The sequence below is a fragment of the Daktulosphaira vitifoliae genome, unplaced genomic scaffold, assembly GCF_025091365.1.
Source record: "Daktulosphaira vitifoliae isolate Bord-2020 unplaced genomic scaffold, ASM2509136v1 Scaffold_5, whole genome shotgun sequence".
Classification (NCBI taxonomy): domain Eukaryota; kingdom Metazoa; phylum Arthropoda; class Insecta; order Hemiptera; family Phylloxeridae; genus Daktulosphaira; species Daktulosphaira vitifoliae.
Window position 1 is genome coordinate 19,758,129 of NW_026099576.1, and position 24,521 is coordinate 19,782,649.

Here is a 24,521-nt window from a genome sequence, read left to right on the forward strand (position 1 = left end):
TTAACTCGTACTATACTAGAGAGGGACTGAAATATTATTTGTTGTGCAAAAATGCATTTGAAGTTAATAAATATATATATTTAGACATGTACACATATTTACCGGTATTAACACTGACCAGTACGGTACTACATTTTACTGTATATCTATATAAACTATAAATATATATATATATATATACATATTGCGTGGTCTTTGCCCGTATACTGGATACGCATTATCTCAAGTAATAAGAGTTTCTATTAAAAATTCATACTCAACATTTATTTTGATCTGTATTATTAGTAATATAATAATATATTATATTAATTTAAGTATAATAAAAAACTATCTAGTGTTAGTGGGTAGTTGCTGAATGAATAGACGACACAAGATTAAGTTTCTACGATGGCGTTGAGCCGATTTATTTAAAAACAAGAATAAAGAAAGAAAGGTAATAACACTGAAATAGTACTGATTGTTGAATGATAGCGTTGAAAATGGTTCTCGTCGGCGAATGTCAAAACTGCTCGAAAAGAACTGCAGTGGTGATCCGATGGTATTCACGGACGGTAAAAAGAACAAAGGTCGGTATCGGTGTCACGAAGATGTCTGACTCGATGTATTATTGCGGCGGGTATTCGACGTTAGGCATTTATTGGACTTTACACCACGGCGATAACGCGTGTGTGTAACGATCCGGTTTACAGTGGAGCGGTGGCTGAGAAGAAGCTGACACGACCGCGGGGTGTCAAACGTGTGACAACGCCGTGGCCGTGTCACTAGGCTTTTGAGTTTTATAGAACAATAATAAGATACAATGCGCTGATAAAAATCAAAGACTTTTAACTTAATAGGCCTGCGAATAATAACAATAAAGAAGTTTTTTCTGAGTATTTAATATGCTCATGCCTCTGATGTTAATTTATGAACATATTGTAAAAATATTTCATATAGAATATATTATTCTATAATGTATTCTGTAGTCCGTGGTACTACTAGGTTGTGTTGTGCGTCTCTGTTATCGGGTTGTCTTATCGTTCATATATAACTAATTTAAACTCCCGATAACTTTTAACGTTTATTATGCCGCCTACTTCACCGCTTGTTTCTAAGGATGATAAATTTAGCAAACTTATTGATATGATTAATGAATTAAAAAACTCACAAAATAAAATCATACAATCAATTAATTCATGTCGTGAATCTATTAAATCACAAGATAAAAAGCTGGCTTCTTTTGACTCCAAATTTGACCTATTGTCCAATCAAATTATTTCGGTAATTGAGGAAAATAAGTCATTGAAATCGATAATTGAGCAACTTGAGTCTAAACTGTCATCAGTTGAGAAGTCTAAATCAAATACTAACTCTATCAGGCAAGAAAATTTATTCTCTGAATTTATGGACCGACAATCCAGAGCTCGTAACATTATATTATTTAATGTACAAGATCATTCAACATCTAGTGCTGTCCAACAAAACGATGCTACTCTTATTGACGAAATGTTTAATACTATTGGCGTGTCTACCAAACCTCTGTCTATTCACAGACTGGGTAAGCCTTCAAGTAAGCCTCGTCCTATCCGTATTGTTATGCCTTCACCGTCTGATGTATTTCAAATTTTAAAAGTCAAAAAACAGCTATTTAATGNTTATGCCTTCACTGTCTGATGTTTTTCAAATTTTAATAGTCAAAAGACAGCTATTTAATGTTAATAAATTTAAAACTGTTAGAATTTCATCAGACCAAACGTTACAACAACGTAAGTTGTATTCTTCTATTGCCTCTGAACTTAAATTGCGGAAGGATGCTGATGAAACTGATCATTTTATTAAATTTGTTAATAACTGTCCGACCATTTCAAAAACTGTCAACGAGCCCAACAATTGTAAATTAACTTTCCATCTACTATCAAAACATTCGAGGTATTAATACTAAGCTGGATTTGTTTACTCGTAATGTTTCTCTTTGCAATTATGATATTATTATACTTACGGAAACCTGGTTATCCAACAATGTATTCAACGCGGAACTTGGTCTTTGTCCCCTATATACTATTTATCGATGTGACCGTTGCAGTACTCGTGATGTTATTACACGAGGTGGTGGAGTGCTGATTGCAGTTAAGAACCGGTTCTCATGCCATCGCCTATCTATCTCCGATAACTCAGTTGAACAGTTATTTATCCGAATTAGCGATAGATATTCATCTATAGTTATTGGTGCTGTTTATATTCCGCCTGCATCTGATATTAATGTTCATGATTTACACTTTAGTACTATCGATTTTTTGTTAAATACAAATAGTAGTTCAAAATTTCTAATTTTTGGTGATTATAATCTACCAAATATTAATTGGCAATCTGTTAGTGGTTCAATTGTCGCTGTGGGTGCTCGTGCTGGTTCTATTGAATCTAAAGTATTAGCTCATTTAATGCAATTTAATTTAATATACAATTACTCTGGGTCATTGCTTGATCTTGTTTTTTCTAACGTGTTTGATATTAAAGTAGTTAATGAAAATCACTCGTTACTATCAATAGATTCGATGTACCATCCAGACCTAACAATTGAATTACCTATATTATCATTTAAGTACTTAAATTATAATGAACATATGTATGATTTTGTTAACTGTGATTATAATTGTATTAGGTCTAATATTGCTTCGATTGACTGGAATGGCATATTTAATGGTCTAGATATAAATGATGCAGTAAATGCATTCTATGAAAAAGTTTTTAAAATAATTAATACTTATTGCCCGGTTAAAACTTTATACTTTTCAAAGCACCCTCATTGGTTCAGCCATACGTTGAAGAAACTAATTTTTGATAAAAAAATAGCTCATAAAATATATAAACAATCGCCAACTCCACATAATTATAACACATTTTCTAATTTACGTGCACGCTGTAAAGTTCAAAATAAAATAGATTATAATATTTTTATCCAAAAAACTCAAAATTCTATTACTAGGAATCCTAAACGTTTTTGGCAATATGTTAATAACAAACGTTCTACTTACTCACTTCCAAATTGTATGTATTATAATAGTTACAATATTTCCGGTGGCGATGATATTACAAATTGTTTTGCTCAATATTTCTCCAATACTTTAAATATATCGTCAGTCTGGCAAACTATTTCATATTCCAACAATACAAATTTTCCTTCTGTTGATCTTAATTCGTGCACGCTAACTCTCAGTGATGTTTATAATGCGCTTAATGAAATAACTTATAAAACTTGTCCTGGTCCTGATAAAATTTCTAATATATTTATTATGCAATGTAAATTTGTTTTGTTATTTTCCTTACTGATATTCAATCGATCGCTCTCCATAGAAGTCTTTCCAGATAAATGGAAAATATCTTATGTATCCTCTGTTTTTAATAGTGGAAATATTAACCATATAATAAATTAACGTCCTGTCTCTATAATATCTATAATTCCCAAAATATTCGAAGGTATTATTTATAAGAAAATTAGTCCACTCTTTAAAAATTTTATTATTGATGAACAGCATGGCTTTATGTCTGGTAGATCTATAGAATCTAATCTCCTAGTTTTGCAAAATTTTATTTTTAATGCATTTAAATTAAATTGTCAAGTGGACGTAATATTTACAAATTTCGCCAAAGCCTTTGACAAAATTGATCATAGTATACTCGCTAAAAAGTTGTTTCAAATTGGTTTCCGCTATCTTATCTTTTCTTGGCTTATATCGTTTTTATCTAATCGGAAACAATATGTAAAATTTAAGAATTATAACTCATATATGTATAATATTACTTCTGGGGTTCCTCAAGGCTCCCATTCTTTTTAACATCTACATTAATGATATTTATGGTATGAATTCCAATATATTACTTTTTGCTGATGATGTTGAACTATTCCGTATTGTTAAAACTCCACTAGACGCCAAATTACTACAGGATGATCTTGATAATATAAGTAATTGGTGTGATAAAAATAATTTATACTTGAACGTTTCAAAATGTAAAGTTATTACTTTCACTAGAAAACGTTTGTCTTTTTTAAATAAATATTTTTTAAATGGTGTTGAGTTAGATCGAGTCAATCTTATGAAAGATTTGGGTGTATACCTGGACTCTTCTCTTTCATTCAATGACCATTTTATCCATATTCAAAATAGAGCTGCCTCAATGTTAGGGTTTACAATGCGAAGCTGTAATAATTTTGATGATCCTCTAGCCCTTAAATTACTATACTGCGCTTTTGTAAGATCAATTATAGATTATAATTCAGTAATTTGGTCTCCTTATACGTCTGGTCCAATTCACTCTCTAGAGGCGATTCAAAATCGCTTCTTGAAACTTATAAGTTTTAAATGTAATATTCAACGTTTGCCTCACACTTCATATGAACCATTATTATTATATTTGAACATTGATACTTTGATACAAGTCAGAAGGGTAAAACATGACATTTGTTTTTTTTATAAACTTTTAAATGGCTATATTTGTTGTCCAGATTTATTGTCAAATATATCTTTTTTAGTTCCTGGTCATACGACTAGGCAGACTGATACTTTTTATGTGCCATTCCAGCGTACTTTATATAGTAAGAATGCCCCTATATATTGATTCATACAACATGTAAATAAATTTAATATCGATGTTTTTATTTGTAATTCAGTTATTTCTTTTAAATCTTATCTTAATAAATTAGTAATTTAATCATAACATAATATTGTACTTCCAAAACAATCATCATCTATGTATATATTTGTATATTCCACATTCTATTGTAATTGGGCTCACCCGTTTAATTATAAATAAATACATTATCAAATATTGTCATAAATAATTAAAATTAAATTTATTTAGGAAAAATGATCTTGTTATTTATAAATAAATATGATTTTTATATTATCATAGAATGTGATGATTATGATGAAATAATTAACTATAATCCATAAATTTAAATAGCTTTTTTTTTTTTAAATTTATATTTCACACATTTTTTCAGATAAATGTAGTACAGTTTGCTATGTATAGTGTTGATTGGACTGCGAAAAGTATAAAATTTAAAAAAATGCTTTTATTGGCTATGAGCTTAAATACTACAAACAAATTAAAAATGGACATTACTCCACAAAAAACGATAAATCTAGAAGTATTTGCCTCGGTAAGTATTTTTTTTAACGCAAAACTTTGAAATTGCGGTATGTTATCATAATTCAGTATATAAAACTCCAAAGTGTGTTACTTTCGAAATAATTGGTTTTAGGCTATGCGTGTGTCATATTCAATAGTTTCACTCTTAGCAAAAAAAACAAATTTGAAATGAGTTGATTGGAGAAAAAAATGTATTTAGAAGCTTTTTGTATTTTTTATTATGTATTAAGTTTATTTATGTTGAAATTTATATTAAATTAAGACAAAACCTAACTAGTTCCACTTTTTTTTAAATTGTTGATTGTATTATTAAAAAATATATAATTATGAATTATAGCTTTACTTATTATAATTCAATTTATATTTAAAATTTCTATATGTATTATGTCAAATAAGTGGTATAATAGTGTTTATACACAGCTGAATGCCTCTCTATAATTTATTTTCTTAATTTCATATCCATCTATAAAACACGCCACTTTTGTACTATTTATAATGTTTATAGATCATCACATCTAATTCATTTTGCACTCATCTCTTTCCATTTATAATTTAATTATAAAATGTTTTAATGTTTTAATTCAATCTCAAAATAACCCGTTCTGTTGCATTTTACCCCTTATTATACCAATATTTAGGTCAATGAAACGGCTATCAACTGGATACCTCGCTTCCACAATTTAATTTATTTTATTTTTAATATTTTTTTATCAGATTTCCTAATATTTTTTCACCGAATTTTTTTTAAAACCGGGCCTAACAAATGGTCAACTATAAATTTCAGTACCACTTATTGGTACCGTTTAATGTCCCCTAGTATTTCTCCAACTCTCTGATTTTAATAAAATTACTATTTTGAAATTTCAAAAAAATTATTTATTTTTTATATTATATTTTAAATAATAAAAACTATGTTTTTATTGTAGTCAGAAACTGTAATAATTGTTAACAAAAAAAAAAAAAAAGAAATAATAACGATAAATATTTGATGGATTAAAAGTTGTTAGAGGTATCAGAATAGGGTAGGACACTCAATACATAGTATCATATTTTTAGTAAAATTTAATGACTTGAGAGGTGACGACTTGGGCCACTCAACGGATTGTGGAGTCGCCACCCTCATGGCTCCCTTGCAAAATGAAATCGTGTCGCCAACCACTTAGGCGAGGGTCTTGATCATAAAAAGAACAACACCCGGACCATAAGTGGATTTAAGAAAAAAAAAAAAATAATAATTAGAAAACCAATAATATGCACTTTGATGAAACAAAGTGGATTAAAGAAAATTATATATACATATACTAAAATATAAAGTGTTGTTGTAGACTATAATACACTGATACCTTGTAAATATAACAAATAGGTTTATTTGATGTCACCAGTGATGGACATACTTTAGTATGTCGAAGACCGTTACCTTAAAATTAGAGAAAATGATTTAAAGGAAAAAAAAAAATAAGATACACGTGAATATTGAAGATATTCACGCAATAAAAAGATTTTTGTTGATTAAGAAAATTAAGAGGACTTTATTAAATTATTACAATTAAGTTAATAGTGGACAAAACCCGAAGGCAAAAACCACTCTGCAAATAAAGGGACAAAAGAAAAAAAAACAATTATTAAGACAAAAAAAATTAACCTACAACTTTTAAATATTACACATGAAGTGTCTTCCGCATCGGACAAGTCCGTGTACTCCGGACGCGGCGGATAATTTCTGAAATCTGGCCGGCCGGACCGTACTTGAGCACTACGGGAATAATATATATATGTATTAAATATACATGACACACCACTGACCAATAACCTTGCATTTATCAATTATAGCTANGACTGTACTTGGGCACTACGGGAATAATATATATATGTATTAAATATACATGACACACCACTGACCAATAACCTTGCATTTATCAATTATAGCTAAAATTATATACAACTCATAAAAAAATAACTTTAAAACAGAAAAAGGGCTCAAAACAATATATTAAATAAAATAAAATACGATACCCAGTCCGGATGGGACTCATCCTAAGATGGGTATCTCGGCCCCGACATGGCCGACGCCTGGTTAAATTAGTGCATTATTATAATGAACGACACACACGAAAAAACTATTATTGGCTGCACGCACACAGCCACTTTATACCACAACGGTGGTTCAAAGAGAAGAGAGCACAAAAGATTCTTACACACCGGGCGAGACATAACGACGACGACGATTACGTTTGGGAGAGGGTATCGGCTTAACAATTTACAAAATATAAAACAGATAAAAATATGAACAATATTAAAATTATACAGGTATTGACAGTGGAGGCCAGTGTATGTGTCATATAGGGAAAGATTATTAAACTGATAAAGAATATTGTGTGTATAGCGTTCACTTTGACAGCAACAGTACAGTTTTCTGATTACACGGCCGGATATAACGTACGCGCGCCCATTAGCAAAGCAAAACAGTAAATCTATCTATATCATAAAATTCATATTTTGTCACGTTACAGACTCATATTTTTTATTAATTACAAATTTTGAATCATGAAACCGCATAAGTCTACGACTCACTATAGACAAGAGAGTAACAAATGTAATACATAATGAAATGCTGCAATGTGTCATATACATAATTGACATCCTCAAAATAGCGATATTAATATTCAAGAACCTACGATTTTATAATAGTAATCTATTCAAGCTCTATACATCTATATTAAACTTACACGTTAAAATATTCTTGATGCAATAAGTGATAGTCACACTGTTGTCAGCAAATTATGTTCGGTATATTAACGTCAACAGGGTATGCCGGCCGTGCTGTACGTAGTAGGTAGTATGTGTTCGACTGGTGATATAAATGCCGTTACAGTTTAAACACAGCAAAATATACGTATTTTCATAGTGGACATAAATAAAATCGTGATAAAATTGCGATAAAATCACAAGTTTTTATTTAGAATTTAAATTCAATATGATATCAACTTATAAGGTAAAAATTTATGGTCAATTAAGATTGAAAATCTTAATGGAAGCTTGCTAAATATTCTAAGAAAAAAAAAATTTATTAAAAGTAGTTAACATGACCTTAGAGCATTGACACAGTAATACATAATAATACTAACGCGAGGGCTAACTGCACACGTAAACATTTTAGATATTCGCGGACAGCCGAATACAATACATATGGCCTAGGTGACAATTGTTTCTTTACGATCCTCGCAAGTACTTAGCAGTACTTCTTCTTCTTAATGTTCCTCTTCTATCAAAATATGAAAATCATCATGGCTATAAGGTCTTTGTTCTTCTTGGCTGTACTGAATAGTTTCATAGTGTTGCATTAGAACCACTCTCTTAAATTTTTTAGCCAGTCTATTTTGGGTCTTCCCCTTCTCCTCTTACCGCAAATATTTTCTGTATTAATAAATGTAAGAGTTGATATTTCTCGCTCCTCAGTATATGTTCAAAATATTGAAGCTCTCTAGATTTTATCACCTCTGGTTCTTTGTTTATTCTTCTCAGACTTATTGCGTTTGTAACTTTATCAACCCAAGATATGTTAAGAATTCTACAGAAACACCACATCTCAAATGCTTGTAAATTTTGAATATCTGCTTTCTTCAGTGTCCAAGTTTCCATTCCATACAACAGGGTAAAATATACGTTGCACTTCAACATCCTAGTTCTTAAATCTAAAGGTAGATTTCGGGTTGAAAAACTTTTTCATAATCTAGAGAATGTTGATCTAGCAATTTCAATTCGACATTTGATCCCCGTTACTATTAATCCATGTTCCAAGATACTTGTATGAATATACTCTTCCTATTAAAGCGTTATTCAAAATGAATTTGGCTTTATCGTTGCGATTGTCTGTTTGGTCTTTTGCTATTAACATGAATTTAGTTTTTTTAGCATTCATCTCAAGTCCATATTTATTGCATGCAACATTGAGCCTGTCCATGTTTCTTTGCAGATGAGCTATGGTACTCGCCAAAATGACTGTGTCATCAGCATATCTTAGGTTGTTTCTTCAAATATTGCTTCACTGTAAATATTGAATAATAAAGGATATAAAACACAACCATGTCTAACTCCTTGTTTTATTTTTATTTCATCTGAGAACTGTCGTAATATACTCGTCACTATCAGAATATGAAATAACAGTGGGCTACTCTGTTTGTGTCCACAATAATGGTTTTTCATTTAAAATTATTAACACTTTTATTAAAATTTTATTCAATAAATGACACAATGATGATTGTTTGGGGATAAAAAATACTATAAAAGGCAGAGTAATGATTCTCAGTCGGGGCTGAGTGCTGAGAGTTTGAGGGAGTCTGTCTCCAGATATTCATTGAGCTGTTCGAATAGCGCTCTAGACATCGATACGTTGAGTTCGTAATCATCATTGTCGAAATTCTTACGTGTTAATTTATGAACTAACACATTTGAGTTCGTATTAATTTGTTATTACCTGATATTGTTAAAAGTTATTATAAGAACAAAGATAAATCTTCAAGTAATAATATAGTGGTTTTGGATCTTGCAAAGTTAAAAAATGTTGAAATAGAACAGAAATTCAAGGAAAATATAAACAAAAAATTACTAGATGTTCAATATGAAAACCTAAATACCAATAGTGTTAACATCAGATGGTAAGACATTCAATCAATCCTACTGAACAAATGTAAAAAAGAGCTAATGCCTGATAGAATAAAGAAGAAAGAATGGACGACAGAAGAAATTTTGAACCTTATAGAGCAAAGGTGTAAATTTAAAAATATAAGTGTGCAACAATACAAAAAAGTCAATGCAGTAATTAAAAGAGAAATAAGAAAAGCCAAGGAGAAATTCAATATAGAAAAATGTTGAGAAATTTAAATGACTAGCACTACTAGGAAAAAGAAAGTTGGTATTAAAAGGTAAAATGATGGTAGTATTGTAACAGATACAAAAAAAAAAAGGATTAGAAGATTTATTGAATATGTACAATAACTTTTTTCCCAAAACAGGGTAGAATAAGTTAGTCTCAGATTGGATGAAGCATTTAGTATAATAGAAGAGAAAATAACTTTTATAATGAAGAGTGCCAAATCAATGAAAGCAACAGGCCCTGATGAAGTTCTGAGTTCTTAAAACTGCTTGATGATGATGGATTAGATATGCTAGTTGATTTATTCATTACAATATATACAAAAAAACAAATCATAGTAAAATTAATACCATTTTAACTTCGCATAGAAGCAAAAAAAAATTTTAATTTAGAAAATCATCTCTTTAAACACTTTTAAAGACTTTTTAATAACTTTTTAAATATTTAACATAAAACGAAACAAACCACATACTATTTTATATCTAAACAAAAAAATAAAAAATAATAATTTCATAACTCTTATATCAATTAAAGTAAAAAAAAAACCAGCACAGGGGGGTCGCGGCACAGTGATGACGTGGCATAGTTGAATCAAGTATAATGATATCTGACAGTGATTAAAATCACTATCAAAAAAAAAGGGCTTCGATGCAAATCTTTAGATAGTGTTTAATTAAAAAAATTGGTATATTATTCCAAAAGCTACATAATCTGTTAGTTCCTTATTAATATCCTGATTAAGATAAAGTATGTCGAAGGAAAAAGGGATTATTAAAAAATATTATTTCTCATTAAAAAATTATGTTTATCCATACACTTATCAAAAAGATATAGCATAATAAAGTTAAAAATGTAAAATACAAAATCGAAAATTTTCACACAAAAATAGCATTCGGTGCCAATTTCACCGTGAAGATAAAATAAAGTCCGAATTTTTTTTTTTCATGATAAAGTACATTATATTAGCTATAATTTAAGATATATATATATAAGTGTCAGACTTTCCGGAACATTTTCAAAATTTAAGTTGAAAAAGTTAATTTTTTGTGAAAAAGTTGTCATTTTAAATCCCCCCTGTGGGCAGGTAAAGGTTCAGATATAAAAAAAAAATATACCAAATGAAAGGTAATGATATCATGCATCTATATAAAAATTATATTGATTGGGTTATTTTTAAAAAAGTAATAGCAATTTTAAGTAAAAAAAATTGTTTCTATTTATCTATTTTTCAAATAGTTATGGCAGTTTTAAGTAAATGAAAATTGAAAAAATTTCGAAAATTAGCGATTTTTAAATTTGTAATTTTTTTGGAGATTTCCCCCATTAAGGGGGAACGAGAGAAATTTTTTTAATTTTTNGAGGGTAATGTCTTCGACTAGTTACAATTTATGATCTTTTGACGTATCATTGAAAGAAATCGGTTCGGTGAGAGCTGAGAAAAAGTGGTAACAGACACACAAAAAAAAAAAAACACACATCTTAGTAAAACCAATATCTTCTCAGCTTCGCATCGAAGCTAAAAAAACATATATATACATATATATATATAAATTATTTTCCCTTTTAAAATTACAAACCAGTACTTACTTTATTTTTTATAATATAGGAGTTACTCCTATTTTTCGTATTACTTCGAATGCTATTTGCACATAGAAAATAGGTTGTCGGAACAAATTTTTATAGTTCTGGAACTGAAATTCGTGGTTGAATATAACATTTTACAATAAAACAGACTATTTCATATTCAGATTCAGATTCACGAATGGCATGTTATAAAATTAAGCGACCATACAATTCTTTTTTGACGATAATTTAGAACTGATTATTTGACTTTTCATTGAACCGACTAAAAAATTTTTTTAACATTTTGGTTAATATATGGATGTAATTAAATTAAATAAATCAGAAACGCAAAAATAAAATAAACTGTGCACAACTGTACAACCAAAACGTAACTACTTATTATTTTTAGGTGAAAAAATGAACAGATTGACATATTCTTAGAATTTTTATCTCTACTCTGCTGCAGAATTAGAGTCAAAGTGTATTCTTGCACATTTATATGAAAGTTTTAATTATTTCACATTATCAACATAAAAACACGTTTTCTTATGGGAGACTCATTTGTAATTTAAAAATAAATATTATAAAAATAACATTTACTTCTTACCTTTTTTATTAATTATAAGCAAAACATTAAATATTACAAAAAGTCTTATTTATACATTTTTATTGTAGATGATATGTTCAACAAAAAATAATAAAAACATTTTTTGTATAAATACTAAATTTAACGGGTTATATAAAAAAACTGAATATTTTGTGAAAATTTGTGAAATATATTTAGCACTTTTTAAATATTATAAAAGAAAAAAAAATACTGAAAATATCATAAATACTTTATTTCAGTTAATAATGCGATCGACAAAATTAGTTAAGTAATTTTTTTTCATAAATATAAAATTGAATGAGTTATGTTACAAAAACAGTTTTTAAGTCCCTAATCGCCTAAACACAACCCCGTTGAGGGTTGAGAAAGGGTGGGTCTAACAAACTCAAATTTTATACACACACTTCTATAAGTCAATCAAATAAAATGAGGGGATCTGGATATACATTTTTGAAGTTTAAAATTAAGGACCACCCAACTAGATATGTTGCATTATTAATCTTGAGTTTAATATTATTCATAATCCGTTTATATTCAATGTCAAGTAATGGTTTACAAATTGAATATGGTGGAGGTATTTTAAATTTAAATCTTAGGCTATTTTATTTATTTATTATAAATTATACAGGCAATAGCCCAAAAAATACAATATGTATTAGACAGTTAACTGGACAACTTAAAATTATCTAATAACTAAAAATGAAACATTAATAAATTTAAGCTTGACAAAGAGAAAAAGAAAAATTTAAACATAATCAAAAATTTAAATATTAAATAGGAAGGCTAAATGACTAAATTAAAAATGAATAGAATGTAAAAAGTCAGGGTCATTATTTGCAATGCGCATTAAACGTAGGAGAGCGGAATGAAAAATATAATTAGAAAATGAATGAGGAATGAGGAAAGAGGCAGTATAGCGAGTTGAACGAGCAGGAACCCGAAAGTTCAATTTAGAAAGTAGGACAGGAGAATCAATCAAGCCAGCTGAGAGTTTAGAAAGGAAGCGGATATTAGAGTCATGTCTTCTAGCAGATAAGGAAGGAGGTTGTAAGAAATTTTGAATAGGAGTTAAGTCATGAGGTGGATAGGGGATATTAAGGAAATGAGCCGCAAAGCGTAAAAATTTACGCTGCACTCTTTCAAGCATCATAGAGTCGGTAGCTGTATAAGGATCCCATAACACCAAACCATACCCAAGGATAGAGCGAACCAGCGAACAAAAAAGATTTTTTAGTGGTCTTGAGAGGTGAAATTCATGAGAAATTCTCTGAATGAAACCTAAAGTTTTCAGAGCCTTACAACATACTTCTACAATATGAAGTCAAAAATTTAAAGTAGGAGTGAGACGAAACCCAAGGTCAACTATAGAAGGAACAAAAGAAATAAGATGGTTATGAATATAGTAAGTTGAAGATATAGGATTAGAAATACGTGTAAAAGTTATTTTATAACATTTAGAGGTATTAAAAGTCAAGCCAATTGATTTAGCCCAACTAACTAAGCGATCTACAGGGTGATTCATTAAGGATAAGACACTTGTTTACTCAGTAGTTATTGAAAATTTTTAATTTTTAGTAAGGAAAATATTGTTTGATTCAAAAAACACTAAAATAATATGAAGTAAAAACATGATATTTTTCATCCCTTCAAGGTTAAAAACATTAACTTGATTTTTTTTAAATGGGAATACATATTTTGAATTTAATAAAATGTTTGAGTTTTTAATTTATTAGCAAATGGCATTTGAATTTTTAATATAACTATATTTGTTTATTAGATATAAATACTCAAAGTTTCTAAGTTTGAGTTAATATACATGTATAATACATTAGAGATTAAAATTACAGGTATATAATTGGTTTTTTATGACATCGATATTAGCAGGTACACAGCATTGTTATTATCAATGGTAGTAAGGCACATTGTTGTGAGTTTATAAATACACTAACTGACAATACAGAAAGTATATCTATGGATAGTCATAATTGATAATAACAATACTGTATACCTGCTAATATCGATGTCATAAAAAATCAATTAGCTAAATTATATCATATAATCTTTAATTTAAGGTATATATAAAAAGTGTTAGTCTTTCCGGAACATTTTCAATTGTTAAGTTGAAATAGTTAATTTTTTGTTTCAAAAAGTTACCATTTTGAAACCCTTCATGTGGGCTGTTAAAGGGTCAAATGTTCACAAAAATTTATAAAATGATAGGTTAATATTTAATGTATCTATAAAAAAAAATTATATTGATTCGGTAATATTTAAATAAGTTATGGCAATTTTAAGTAAAAGAAATTGAAATAATGTTGAAAATTAGCGGTTTTTAAATTTGTAATTTTTTGGGGGATATCCCCCGTTTACAGAGAACAAGGGAATTTTTTCAAATTTGAAGGGTAATGTCTTTGACTAGATACGATTTGTGACCTTTGACATATTTTTCATCAAAATAGTCTAGCGAGAGCTGAGATTGAGCGTATACAGACAAAAAAAACACATCATAGTAAAATTAATACCTTCATAGCTTCTCATCGAAGCTAAAATAAATATAAAAAAAAAANCCTAAACACAACCCCTTTGAGGGTTGAGAAAGGGTGGGTCTAACAAACTCAAATTTTATACACACACTTCTATAAGTCAATCAAATAAAATGAGGGGATCTGGATATACATTTTTGAAGTTTAAAATTAAGGACCACCCAACTAGATATGTTGCATTATTAATCTTGAGTTTAATATTATTCATAATCCGTTTATATTCAATGTCAAGTAATGGTTTACAAATTGAATATGGTGGAGGTATTTTAAATTTAAATCTTAGGCTATTTTATTTATTTATTATAAATTATACAGGCAATAGCCCAAAAAATACAATATGTATTAGACAGTTAACTGGACAACTTAAAATTATCTAATAACTAAAAATGAAACATTAATAAATTTAAGCTTGACAAAGAGAAAAAGAAAAATTTAAACATAATCAAAAATTTAAATATTAAATAGGAAGGCTAAATGACTAAATTAAAAATGAATAGAATGTAAAAAGTCAGGGTCATTATTTGCAATGCGCATTAAACGTAGGAGAGCGGAATGAAAAATATAATTAGAAAATGAATGAGGAATGAGGAAAGGGGCAGTATAGCGAGTTGAACGAGCAGGAACCCGAAAGTTCAATTTAGAAAGTAGGACAGGAGAATCAATCAAGCCAGCTGAGAGTTTAGAAAGGAAGCGGATATTAGAGTCATGTCTTCTAGCAGATAAGGAAGGAGGTTGTAAGAAATTTTGAATAGGAGTTAAGTCATGAGGTGGATAGGGGATATTAAGGAAATGAGCCGCAAAGCGTAAAAATTTACGCTGCACTCTTTCAAGCATCATAGAGTCGGTAGCTGTATAAGGATCCCATAACACCAAACCATACCCAAGGATAGAGCGAACCAGCGAACAAAAAAGATTTTTTAGTGGTCTTGAGAGGTGAAATTCATGAGAAATTCTCTGAATGAAACCTAAAGTTTTGAGAGCCTTACAACATACTTCTACAATATGAAGTCAAAAATTTAAAGTAGGAGTGAGACGAAACCCAAGGTCAACTATAGAAGGAACAAAAGAAATAAGATGGTTATGAATATAGTAAGTTGAAGATATAGGATTAGAAATACGTGTAAAAGTTATTTTATAACATTTAGAGGTATTAAAAGTCAAGCCAATTGATTTAGCCCAACTAACTAAGCGATCTACAGGGTGATTCATTAAGGATAAGACACTTGTTTACTCAGTAGTTATTGAAAATTTTTAATTTTTAGTAAGGAAAATATTGTTTGATTCAAAAAACACTAAAATAATATGAAGTAAAAACATGATATTTTTCATCCCTTCAAGGTTAAAAACATTAACTTGATTTTTTTTAAATGGGAATACATATTTTGAATTTAATAAAATGTTTGAGTTTTTAATTTATTAGCAAATGGCATTTGAATTTTTAATATAACTATATTTGTTTATTAGATATAAATACTCAAAGTTTCTAAGTTTGAGTTAATATACATGTATAATACATTAGAGATTAAAATTACAGGTATATAATTGGTTTTTTATGACATCGATATTAGCAGGTACACAGCATTGTTATTATCAATGGTAGTAAGGCACATTGTTGTGAGTTTATAAATACACTAACTGACAATATAGAAATTATATCTATGGATAGTCATAATTGATAATAACAATACTGTATACCTGCTAATATCGATGTCATAAAAAATCAATTAGCTAAATTATATCATATTATCTTTAATTTAAGGTATATATAAAAAGTGTTAGTCTTTCCGGAACATTTTCAATTGTTAAGTTGAAAAAGTTAATTTTTTGTTTCAAAAAGTTACCATTTTGAAACCCTTCATGTGGGCTGTTAAAGGGTCAAATGTTCACAAAAATTTATAAAATGATAGGTTAATATTTAATGTATCTATAAAAAAAAATTATATTGATTCGGTAATATTTAAATAAGTTATGGCAATTTTAAGTAAAAGAAATTGAAATAATGTTGAAAATTAGCGGTTTTTAAATTTGTAATTTTTTGGGGGATATCCCCCGTTTACAGAGAACAAGGGAATTTTTTCAAATTTGAAGGGTAATGTCTTTGACTAGATACGATTTGTGACCTTTGACATATTTTTCATCAAAATAGTCTAGCGAGAGCTGAGATTGAGCGTATACAGACAAAAAAAACACATCATAGTAAAATTAATACCTTCATAGCTTCTCATCGAAGCTAAAATAAATATAAAAAAAAAACACATCATAGCTTCGCTTCGAAATTTTACAGATTGTCAATAAGCTATTATTGTGATTTTTGTTTTTTTTTTTAGTTACTCTAAAAAGTGGCTAAAATCAAAACTCATACATTAAATTGCCTTAAAATACGAACAGGTACAAGTGTGATATAAAAACAAGATTATTTCTAAGAACATATCAAAATCAATAATGCATAGTTCTTTTAATTTTTATATCAAAATTCAAATTTCGTTGAGCTAGAATTGAGTTCTGGCATACTATTCGACTCTATAAATTATAAAAGAATAACTAATATAATTATGCAGAACCGACTTGATTCATATGTCTTCCTTTGTTTGAAAGATTTAATTTCTTTAAACTACCAATAATAAGGGTTACAGCGTCCAGGGTGAAATGTGTCGCAAACTTCGAAGTGATAGAATCTTTTATGTGGGCGTTTTTTGGAATGAGTAAGAGGGTAGTTGAATTTTGTGTAAAGGTATTATTTTTTTATTTATCTTATCCACGTGTGAACACTGGTTTGGTGATATTTTTTTATTAAGTGTATGTATTATTTACTACATGTATTAAAATGTAAGACTACAGAAGAAAGGAGGATATTATTGTAAGTTAGGGTGCTAAAATTCATTAGCCACATTTTATTATGTATGACATTAGAAGAACCTTATTCATCCCACTGGTAGAACTATCCGTAACAAAATCATGCTCACGACTATGCTTTAAATTGTACGACATAGTATTTTTTGACAAATTATAAATTATTTAGAAATTTAAAAACTCAAAAGAATCACCGTAGTTGAAATTTGTTCGGAAAATTTAATTAATTACCGTATTGTAATTTTTTTTTGAAAAATGTAAATAAGATAAAATTAACAAAGAAATTAATATTTAACATTTGATTTCTTTTTCTATTTTTTGATGAAACAGACTTTATTATAAAGCAAGGGGTATTATTCACAAGTCTATATATTATAATACTATTTTAATATTTATAGTATATCATATAATTTTAGGTAAATACATATTCTTTTGATTACCTGAAATTTAAATGTCAATCATTTTCTCGACAAAGGGAAATAGTGGTCATTTCTTTTTGGTCACGGCAGTATTTTCATAAATAATAAAAAGTAATAAAATTTACCTTATTTTCATTAAAAATACTTTCAGTATACAGCCAGTAGTTACATAGTGATAACTAAAAGGTAAATGTTCAGTTTATCGTAAATTTAATGAAATTATATTTTATTTAATGATATTATTTGACATAATTGTATAATATAACATTCTTAAATATATTTAATTCTATAAAGAAATAGAAAAAATTTAAATATGGTGTTTAAAAAGTAAGAAATAAAACAATAGATACAGAAAAATTGGAAAAGTATAAAACTTTTACTTTTCTTATTAAACATCATGAATAATACAAAGTGATTAATTTATTATGCCTCACACAATATTTTTAAAAGCATAAAAAAAAATTACTCTGTCCACTTAAGTATTAACTTAAGTTTTTTTAATTAAAGTTGATACTATTTTCATTCGATGCGAAGCTGAGAAGGTATTAATTTTACTGTGATGTGTTTTTTATTTATTTTATTTTTATTTATTATTTTGTGTCTGTTACCACTTTTTTTCAGCTCTTACCGAACCGATTTCTTTCAACGATACGTCAAAAGATCACGAATTGTATCTAATCGAAGACATTACCCTCAAAAATTAAAAAAATTTCTCTCGTTCCCCCTTAATGGGGGAAATCTCCAAAAAAATTACAAATTTAAAAATCGCTAATTTTCGAAATTTTTTCAATTTTCATTTACTTAAAACTGCCATAACTATTTGAAAAATAGATAAATAGAAACAATTTTTTTTTATAGATATATTAGGTAATTATCTATTATTTGGTATATTTTTTTTGTAAATCTGACCCTTCACTTGCCCAGAGTGAGGATTCAAATGATAACTAATCAATAAATAATTAATTTTTCAACTTAACTTTTGATAGTGATCTGGAAATACTGACACTTTTATATTTATATTATAGTTTTTTCATTCGACATACTTTTTTTTTAAATCGGACCATTTCTCTTAATACAGGGGTTTCAAAACATAAAAATGCATATAGAAAGTAGAACTTTTTCAATTTAATTTTTGAAAGTGTTCCGAAAATACTGACACTTTTCTATATATCTTAAATTAAACCTTATGAAATATACTTTAATATTAAAAAAAAAAATTTCGGACATTATTTTGTCTTCATGATGAAAATAGCAATAATAGTGATTAAAATCACTATCATAAGAAACGCTTCGATGCAAATCTGTAGATAGTATTTAATTTTAAAAAATTGATGGATTATTCCAAAAGCTACATCAACTTCTATTTCCTTAATTATACCCAGATTAGTAATTCTTTTAATTATATAGTATATAATTTTTAAAATTAATTGTTTTCAAATTATTATTGATTTTGTTTTTTAATATGTTAAAAGTAATAATTTTGAACCTAATTTTTTTTGTCTTTTAAAGTGAAGGTTTTAATAAAAAAAAATGAATTTATTACCTAAATTTTTAGCTCAACTTGCAAGTTTGAAATTGACATTATTAAATAGAAAAAAATGAAATTGTTAAGATTAATATTCAATCAGGAAATTTTATAATTACTGTTTACAGTACATTTATCAGAAAAATTCGATTTTTTGAATTTTTATTGTAATAGATCACTTAAATAAAAATCATAGTAATCATTTCTAATTAACTTTTGGCGTTTAAAAAGATTCTACAATGGAAATATTCAGAATTTAATTTATTTTAATGGTTATATATCTAAAAAAAAACAATAAAAAAAAAGTTGTTAAAAAGATTTACTCAATTGAGCGTATTATAAAATTTGATTATAATTGTAAAAATCCATCGTTAAATTCAGGGATTTAAAAAGACAACTTTTTCACAAAAAATTAACTTTTTCAACTTAACTTTTGAAAATGTTCCGGAAGGTCTGACACTTTTATATATATCTTAAATTAAAGCTAATGTAATATACTTTAATTTGAAAAAAAAAAATTTGACCTCTGGACTTGTCTTCATGGTGAAAATGATTACTATATGCAAAAATATGCTATTTTTTGAAAAAATTTTTGATATTATATTTTACATTTTTTACTTTAAAGTGCTATAACTTTTTAAAAAATGTATGGATCAATACAATTTTTTCATGAGAAGTAACTTTATATATACTTCTTTCATTCGACATACTTTTTTTTAAAATCGGACCATTTCCCTTTATACAGGGGGGGTGCAAACCTTTTAANCATTTCCCTATATACGGGGGGGCTTCAAATATAAAAAATGCATATATAAAGTAGAACTTTTTCAACTTAACTTTTAAAAGTGTTCCGGAAGGTCTGACACTTTTATATATATCTTAAATTAAACCTTATGAAATATACTTTAATATTAAAAAAAAAAAAAATTGACCTCTAGACTTATCTTCACGGCGAAAATGGCTAACGAATGCTATTTTCGTGTGGAAATTCTCGATTTTATTTTTTATATTATATTTAACTTTATAATGCTATAACTTATTGAAAAGTGTATGGATCCACATAATTAAAATTAAACACTATCTAAAGATTTGCATCGAAGCGTTTATTTTAGATAGTGATTTTAATCATTGTCAGATATCATTATACTTGATTCAACTATACCACGGCACCACTGAGCCACGACCCCCCTGTGCTGGGTTTTTTTTTTATTTGAATAAGGAATATTTTTTCGATTTTTAAGAGTAATAACTTAAACAAAATACGAATTGTAATCATTTGACGTATCATTGAAAAAAGTAGGTCTAGTGAGGGTTGGCAAAATAAATCGTAGTCATAAAAAAAACTACATAGTAAAATAATATTAACATGAATATAAATTTCTTCTCACGGGGGGAGTCTATAGTGATAGGATACATTATATTTATTGAAGTTATTGAATCTAAATGAGATAAATATCAAATGATTTGAAAATTTTATTCTAACTAAGAAAAAAAAATTAAAAATATTAATGACTACAGACGGATTTGAAACTCGTACCCTATGCGTGAAAGACACAAGTGTTACCGATTCGGCAACTGTTCGTCGCTTACTGCGCACTATAAAATTAGCTATTTAAGTCAAATTTAAAAGTTACTTTTTCGACTTTAAAAAAGGAAAAAAAAATTTAAATAAGTTAAATTTCTTATGTCTGATGAACTTTATTCTATGTCAATTAAATTATATAATATTCATGAAAGTCAGTGTATTCCTCTAATAAGATATTTTAAAATAAAATAAAATACAAAACCCAGAATTTTATACAAAAATAACATATTTTTAAATACGGTAGCCATTCGCGCATACAAGATAGGTCGTCGTAATAATTTTTTTTTTTAATTTTATAGTACATGACATAAGCTTTAATTTGATATATGTTTAAAGGACGCAGTATTTCCGGAACATTTTCAAAAATGAAGTTGAAAAAGTTAGTTTTTGTAAAAAAAGTTGTTATTTTAAAATCACCCTGTGAGCAGAATAAGTGTTAGATTTTCAAAAATGATAAAAATGATATCAAATGAAAGGGAAATATCTATGGTTTTAGTATAAAAAAATATGTTGATTTTTAAAAAAGTTATGGAAGTTTTAAGAAAAATAGGTAAAAAAAAGACAAACTTTAACGATTTTTAAATTTGTAATTTTTTTTGGAAATTTCCCCCATTTGCGGGGAACAACGGAAATGTTTTCAATTTTTGAGAATAATGTCTAGATTCGATTTGTGATCTATTGACGTATCGTTGAAAGAAATCGGTTAAATGAGAGCTAAGAAAAAGTGATACAGACACAAAAAAAAACGTGATGGTAAAATGAAAGTCTATTCAGCTTCGAATCATCTAAGCTATAATAATATATTTAAAATAATTTCTGGTTGTCAAATACTTCTGTATCAATATTTTGCAATACTTTGCTAAACTAGTGCGGGAGAAGTGTGGGTATGTTTATTATAATATCTAGTCGTTTATTGACTAAACTATTTGTCTTGTCATAGTATAAAAGATCTATTAATTTTGAAAATACTGATTCAAAAGTTTATATCATCATAAAGAGGTAAGAAGGGAGAAGGGATCAGTTTTTTTTATTGAAAATTATAGAATTTGAGATATTATTAACTCTTGAGAAATAAATATTAAATATGTTTTTACTTTTAAAAATATTGCATAAGGCATAGTTAATCAATTACCACATACAGCCCAATTTAATAAAAAAAAATTTTTTTTTACTTTATTTAACAGTTGGATCTAATTTATTGTAAAAAAAATATTACTTGATATAAATGTAATTTGTTGAAATATTTATAACATTTTTTAGGTACAATTACTTATTTAGGTGCAGAACTGCAAATATCAAATGTATAATGCAAAATAAATTTCGAGAGAAGTTTGTTCTAAACGATCGAACATTAAGATATCTAAGACTCTATTATAATTTTAACCCTTTTAATCTGACTGCAATTCGTAATTTCAAGTTTTACCAATTCCTGTATTCCCTATTATTATTAGTGGAATTTATTGAAATAAACTGCTATGTGTTTATTGGTTTTTGCTATGTGACAAATGATTTATTATCAGTTGTGCAAATACTTATAAATGTGATGTGCTCTATTTTAATATTTCTCAACACCTATAGACTTTCCACAAAATATGATGAATTAAGAAAATTAATCGATGCAACGAGTAGCGACTTTCTGTCTTCTAGTTATAAAGGATAATATATATTTGAAAGCAATAAATCTATGTGTACTAAAATAATAGACATATACACTATGATATATTTTTTGGGAGGGATACTTTGGATCTTTAGTCCATTGTTTATAAAAGAATTTACTTTTAAAAAAAGAGATGGCAGTCTAATAATTTTTCAAAACAACGTTCTAAACTCATTTTTCAGTTTCATACCAATTTCAGTATACGATCGAATTTACCCAATTGTATATCTATTAGAAGCTATTGAATTATTACACATGATGTATGGTTTGATTTTCTACAATGTAATAGTTGTACAATTTTGTTGGATGTTATCTGCTCATTTGAAAATCGTTGCTTTTAAATGCAAAAAATTTGGACAAATTAATGTAGAATTTGGTATGTGTAACGCTAATGATTATTTTTTATTTTATAATTTTTTTTTGACAACACAAGTAAAACATAATTTTTTTAACACTACTAATGTTTAAAAATAATTGATTATGATTATATTATATTTTATATTTATAATTATATAGAAGGGAATCGCAATTTCTTTTATCGCTAGTAATTTTTACATATTTTCTGAATAGGTCAGAGAAACGGCTTTAATTACATGATTAATTTCAAACAATTACTTTTGGACTATACAAAGTTAAACATGTAAGTTGATTATATATTGTAAAAATCTTAAATTTGTTATTATCATTGTGTTATGAACATTTTTCGCATTTTTGTACAATTTTTAATTTTTAAATGAAATTATGTAACTATTCGTTAACATATCTACTAAAGCATTTTAAAATTTTATTCATAACATAGTAGATAAAATGATTACTGATTCGGTGTTACTATTTTAACTATTATTAACTTTTATTAGTTCAATTCAGCAATTTTATGATATCATGAAACCAACGATATTGTTTAGTTTTGGGTACTATTTCTATGCTTTTATTGCTTTAACATATATGAGTATTTTGGTATGTACATTTCAAATTTACCGATAAAGTAATTTTTTTAGAGCTTGAAACCGATTAAAACTAATTTTTTTTAACTAAAAAGTGGTTCTATCATTTCATAGAACCACTTTAAAATATTATTTTATCACTAACTGAATGTTACTGGTATTAGGCAGTTTACGTTAATTAAATTTTTACTTATATTGGTTACCAATTTTAAGTAAAATTCTATTAAAACTGGAATAGATTCAATTTTTTTTTTTGTAACGGTTTCAAGCTTTGGGTTTGTGTAATATTTATAAATTGATAAGAAATTTTTTTGCAGAATTATTTTAATAATGAACGTGTTTTATCAATTAATTCAATGAAATTATTAAGTTCAACATTAATTCTATTAATTTCTTTATTTATTATGTGCTATTTTAATAGTTATCTTGAAAATCAAGTAAGAGAGCAAAATCAAGTAAATTATATGTTGATATAAATTTAATATAAGTATTCTTTTATGTTTTAAAATATTTTTAAAACAACTATGTATAGTTCTTGACAAAAATGTGTTAACGAACGAATGACGTCCCATGTTTAAAGTATGTAAAAATTATAATAAATATAGTTAAAATGATATTTGATTATATTTAATGAAATATTTATCTGTAAATGTAGCTATTTTTAAATGTTTTGATATAACAGTTCATTGTGCCCGTTCCTAAAATTTGCAGTACACCAAGAATAACTTTTTTAGAAAAATTTTCCTCGTTCCCCGTAAATGGTGGAAACTTCCAAAACATTACGAATATAAAAATCGCTAATTTTCGAAATTTTTAAAAAATTTTTTA

At 27.3% G+C, this 24,521-nt stretch overlaps 3 protein-coding genes across 12 annotated transcripts in view; 2 read left to right on the forward strand and 1 right to left on the reverse strand.

Annotated features, from left to right (window-relative positions):
• Nucleotides 1–24,521, forward strand: part of LOC126907347 (odorant receptor 46a-like) — a 101,586-nt gene that overhangs the window by 64,263 nt on the left and 12,802 nt on the right. For 3 of the 7 annotated variants that reach the window (XR_007704485.1, XM_050688562.1, XM_050688563.1), the window contains one exon: nucleotides 4,979–5,137. Coding sequence is in view for 4 of the 7 variants with exons in the window: in XM_050688562.1 (XP_050544519.1) it covers nucleotides 4,979–5,137 (159 nt within the window). In the remaining 3 variants the exon portion in view is untranslated. Of the gene's footprint in view, nucleotides 1–4,978; nucleotides 5,138–5,239; nucleotides 5,405–22,507; nucleotides 23,126–23,319; nucleotides 23,390–23,606; nucleotides 23,707–24,010; nucleotides 24,131–24,521 lie in introns of those variants that run through there. The other 4 variants (XM_050688559.1, XM_050688560.1, XR_007704483.1 and 1 more) reach the window with 4 other exon arrangements.
• LOC126907346 (trace amine-associated receptor 1) overlaps nucleotides 1–24,521 on the reverse strand; it is a 326,541-nt gene that overhangs the window by 58,343 nt on the left and 243,677 nt on the right. The gene's annotated exons all lie outside the window — the stretch shown is intronic.
• Nucleotides 18,153–24,521, forward strand: part of LOC126907354 (odorant receptor 33b-like) — a 91,440-nt gene continuing 85,071 nt past the window's right edge. The window contains exon 1 of the mRNA XM_050688573.1: nucleotides 18,153–18,168. The gene's annotated coding sequence lies outside the window, so the exon portion shown is untranslated. The remainder of the gene's footprint in view (nucleotides 18,169–24,521) is intronic.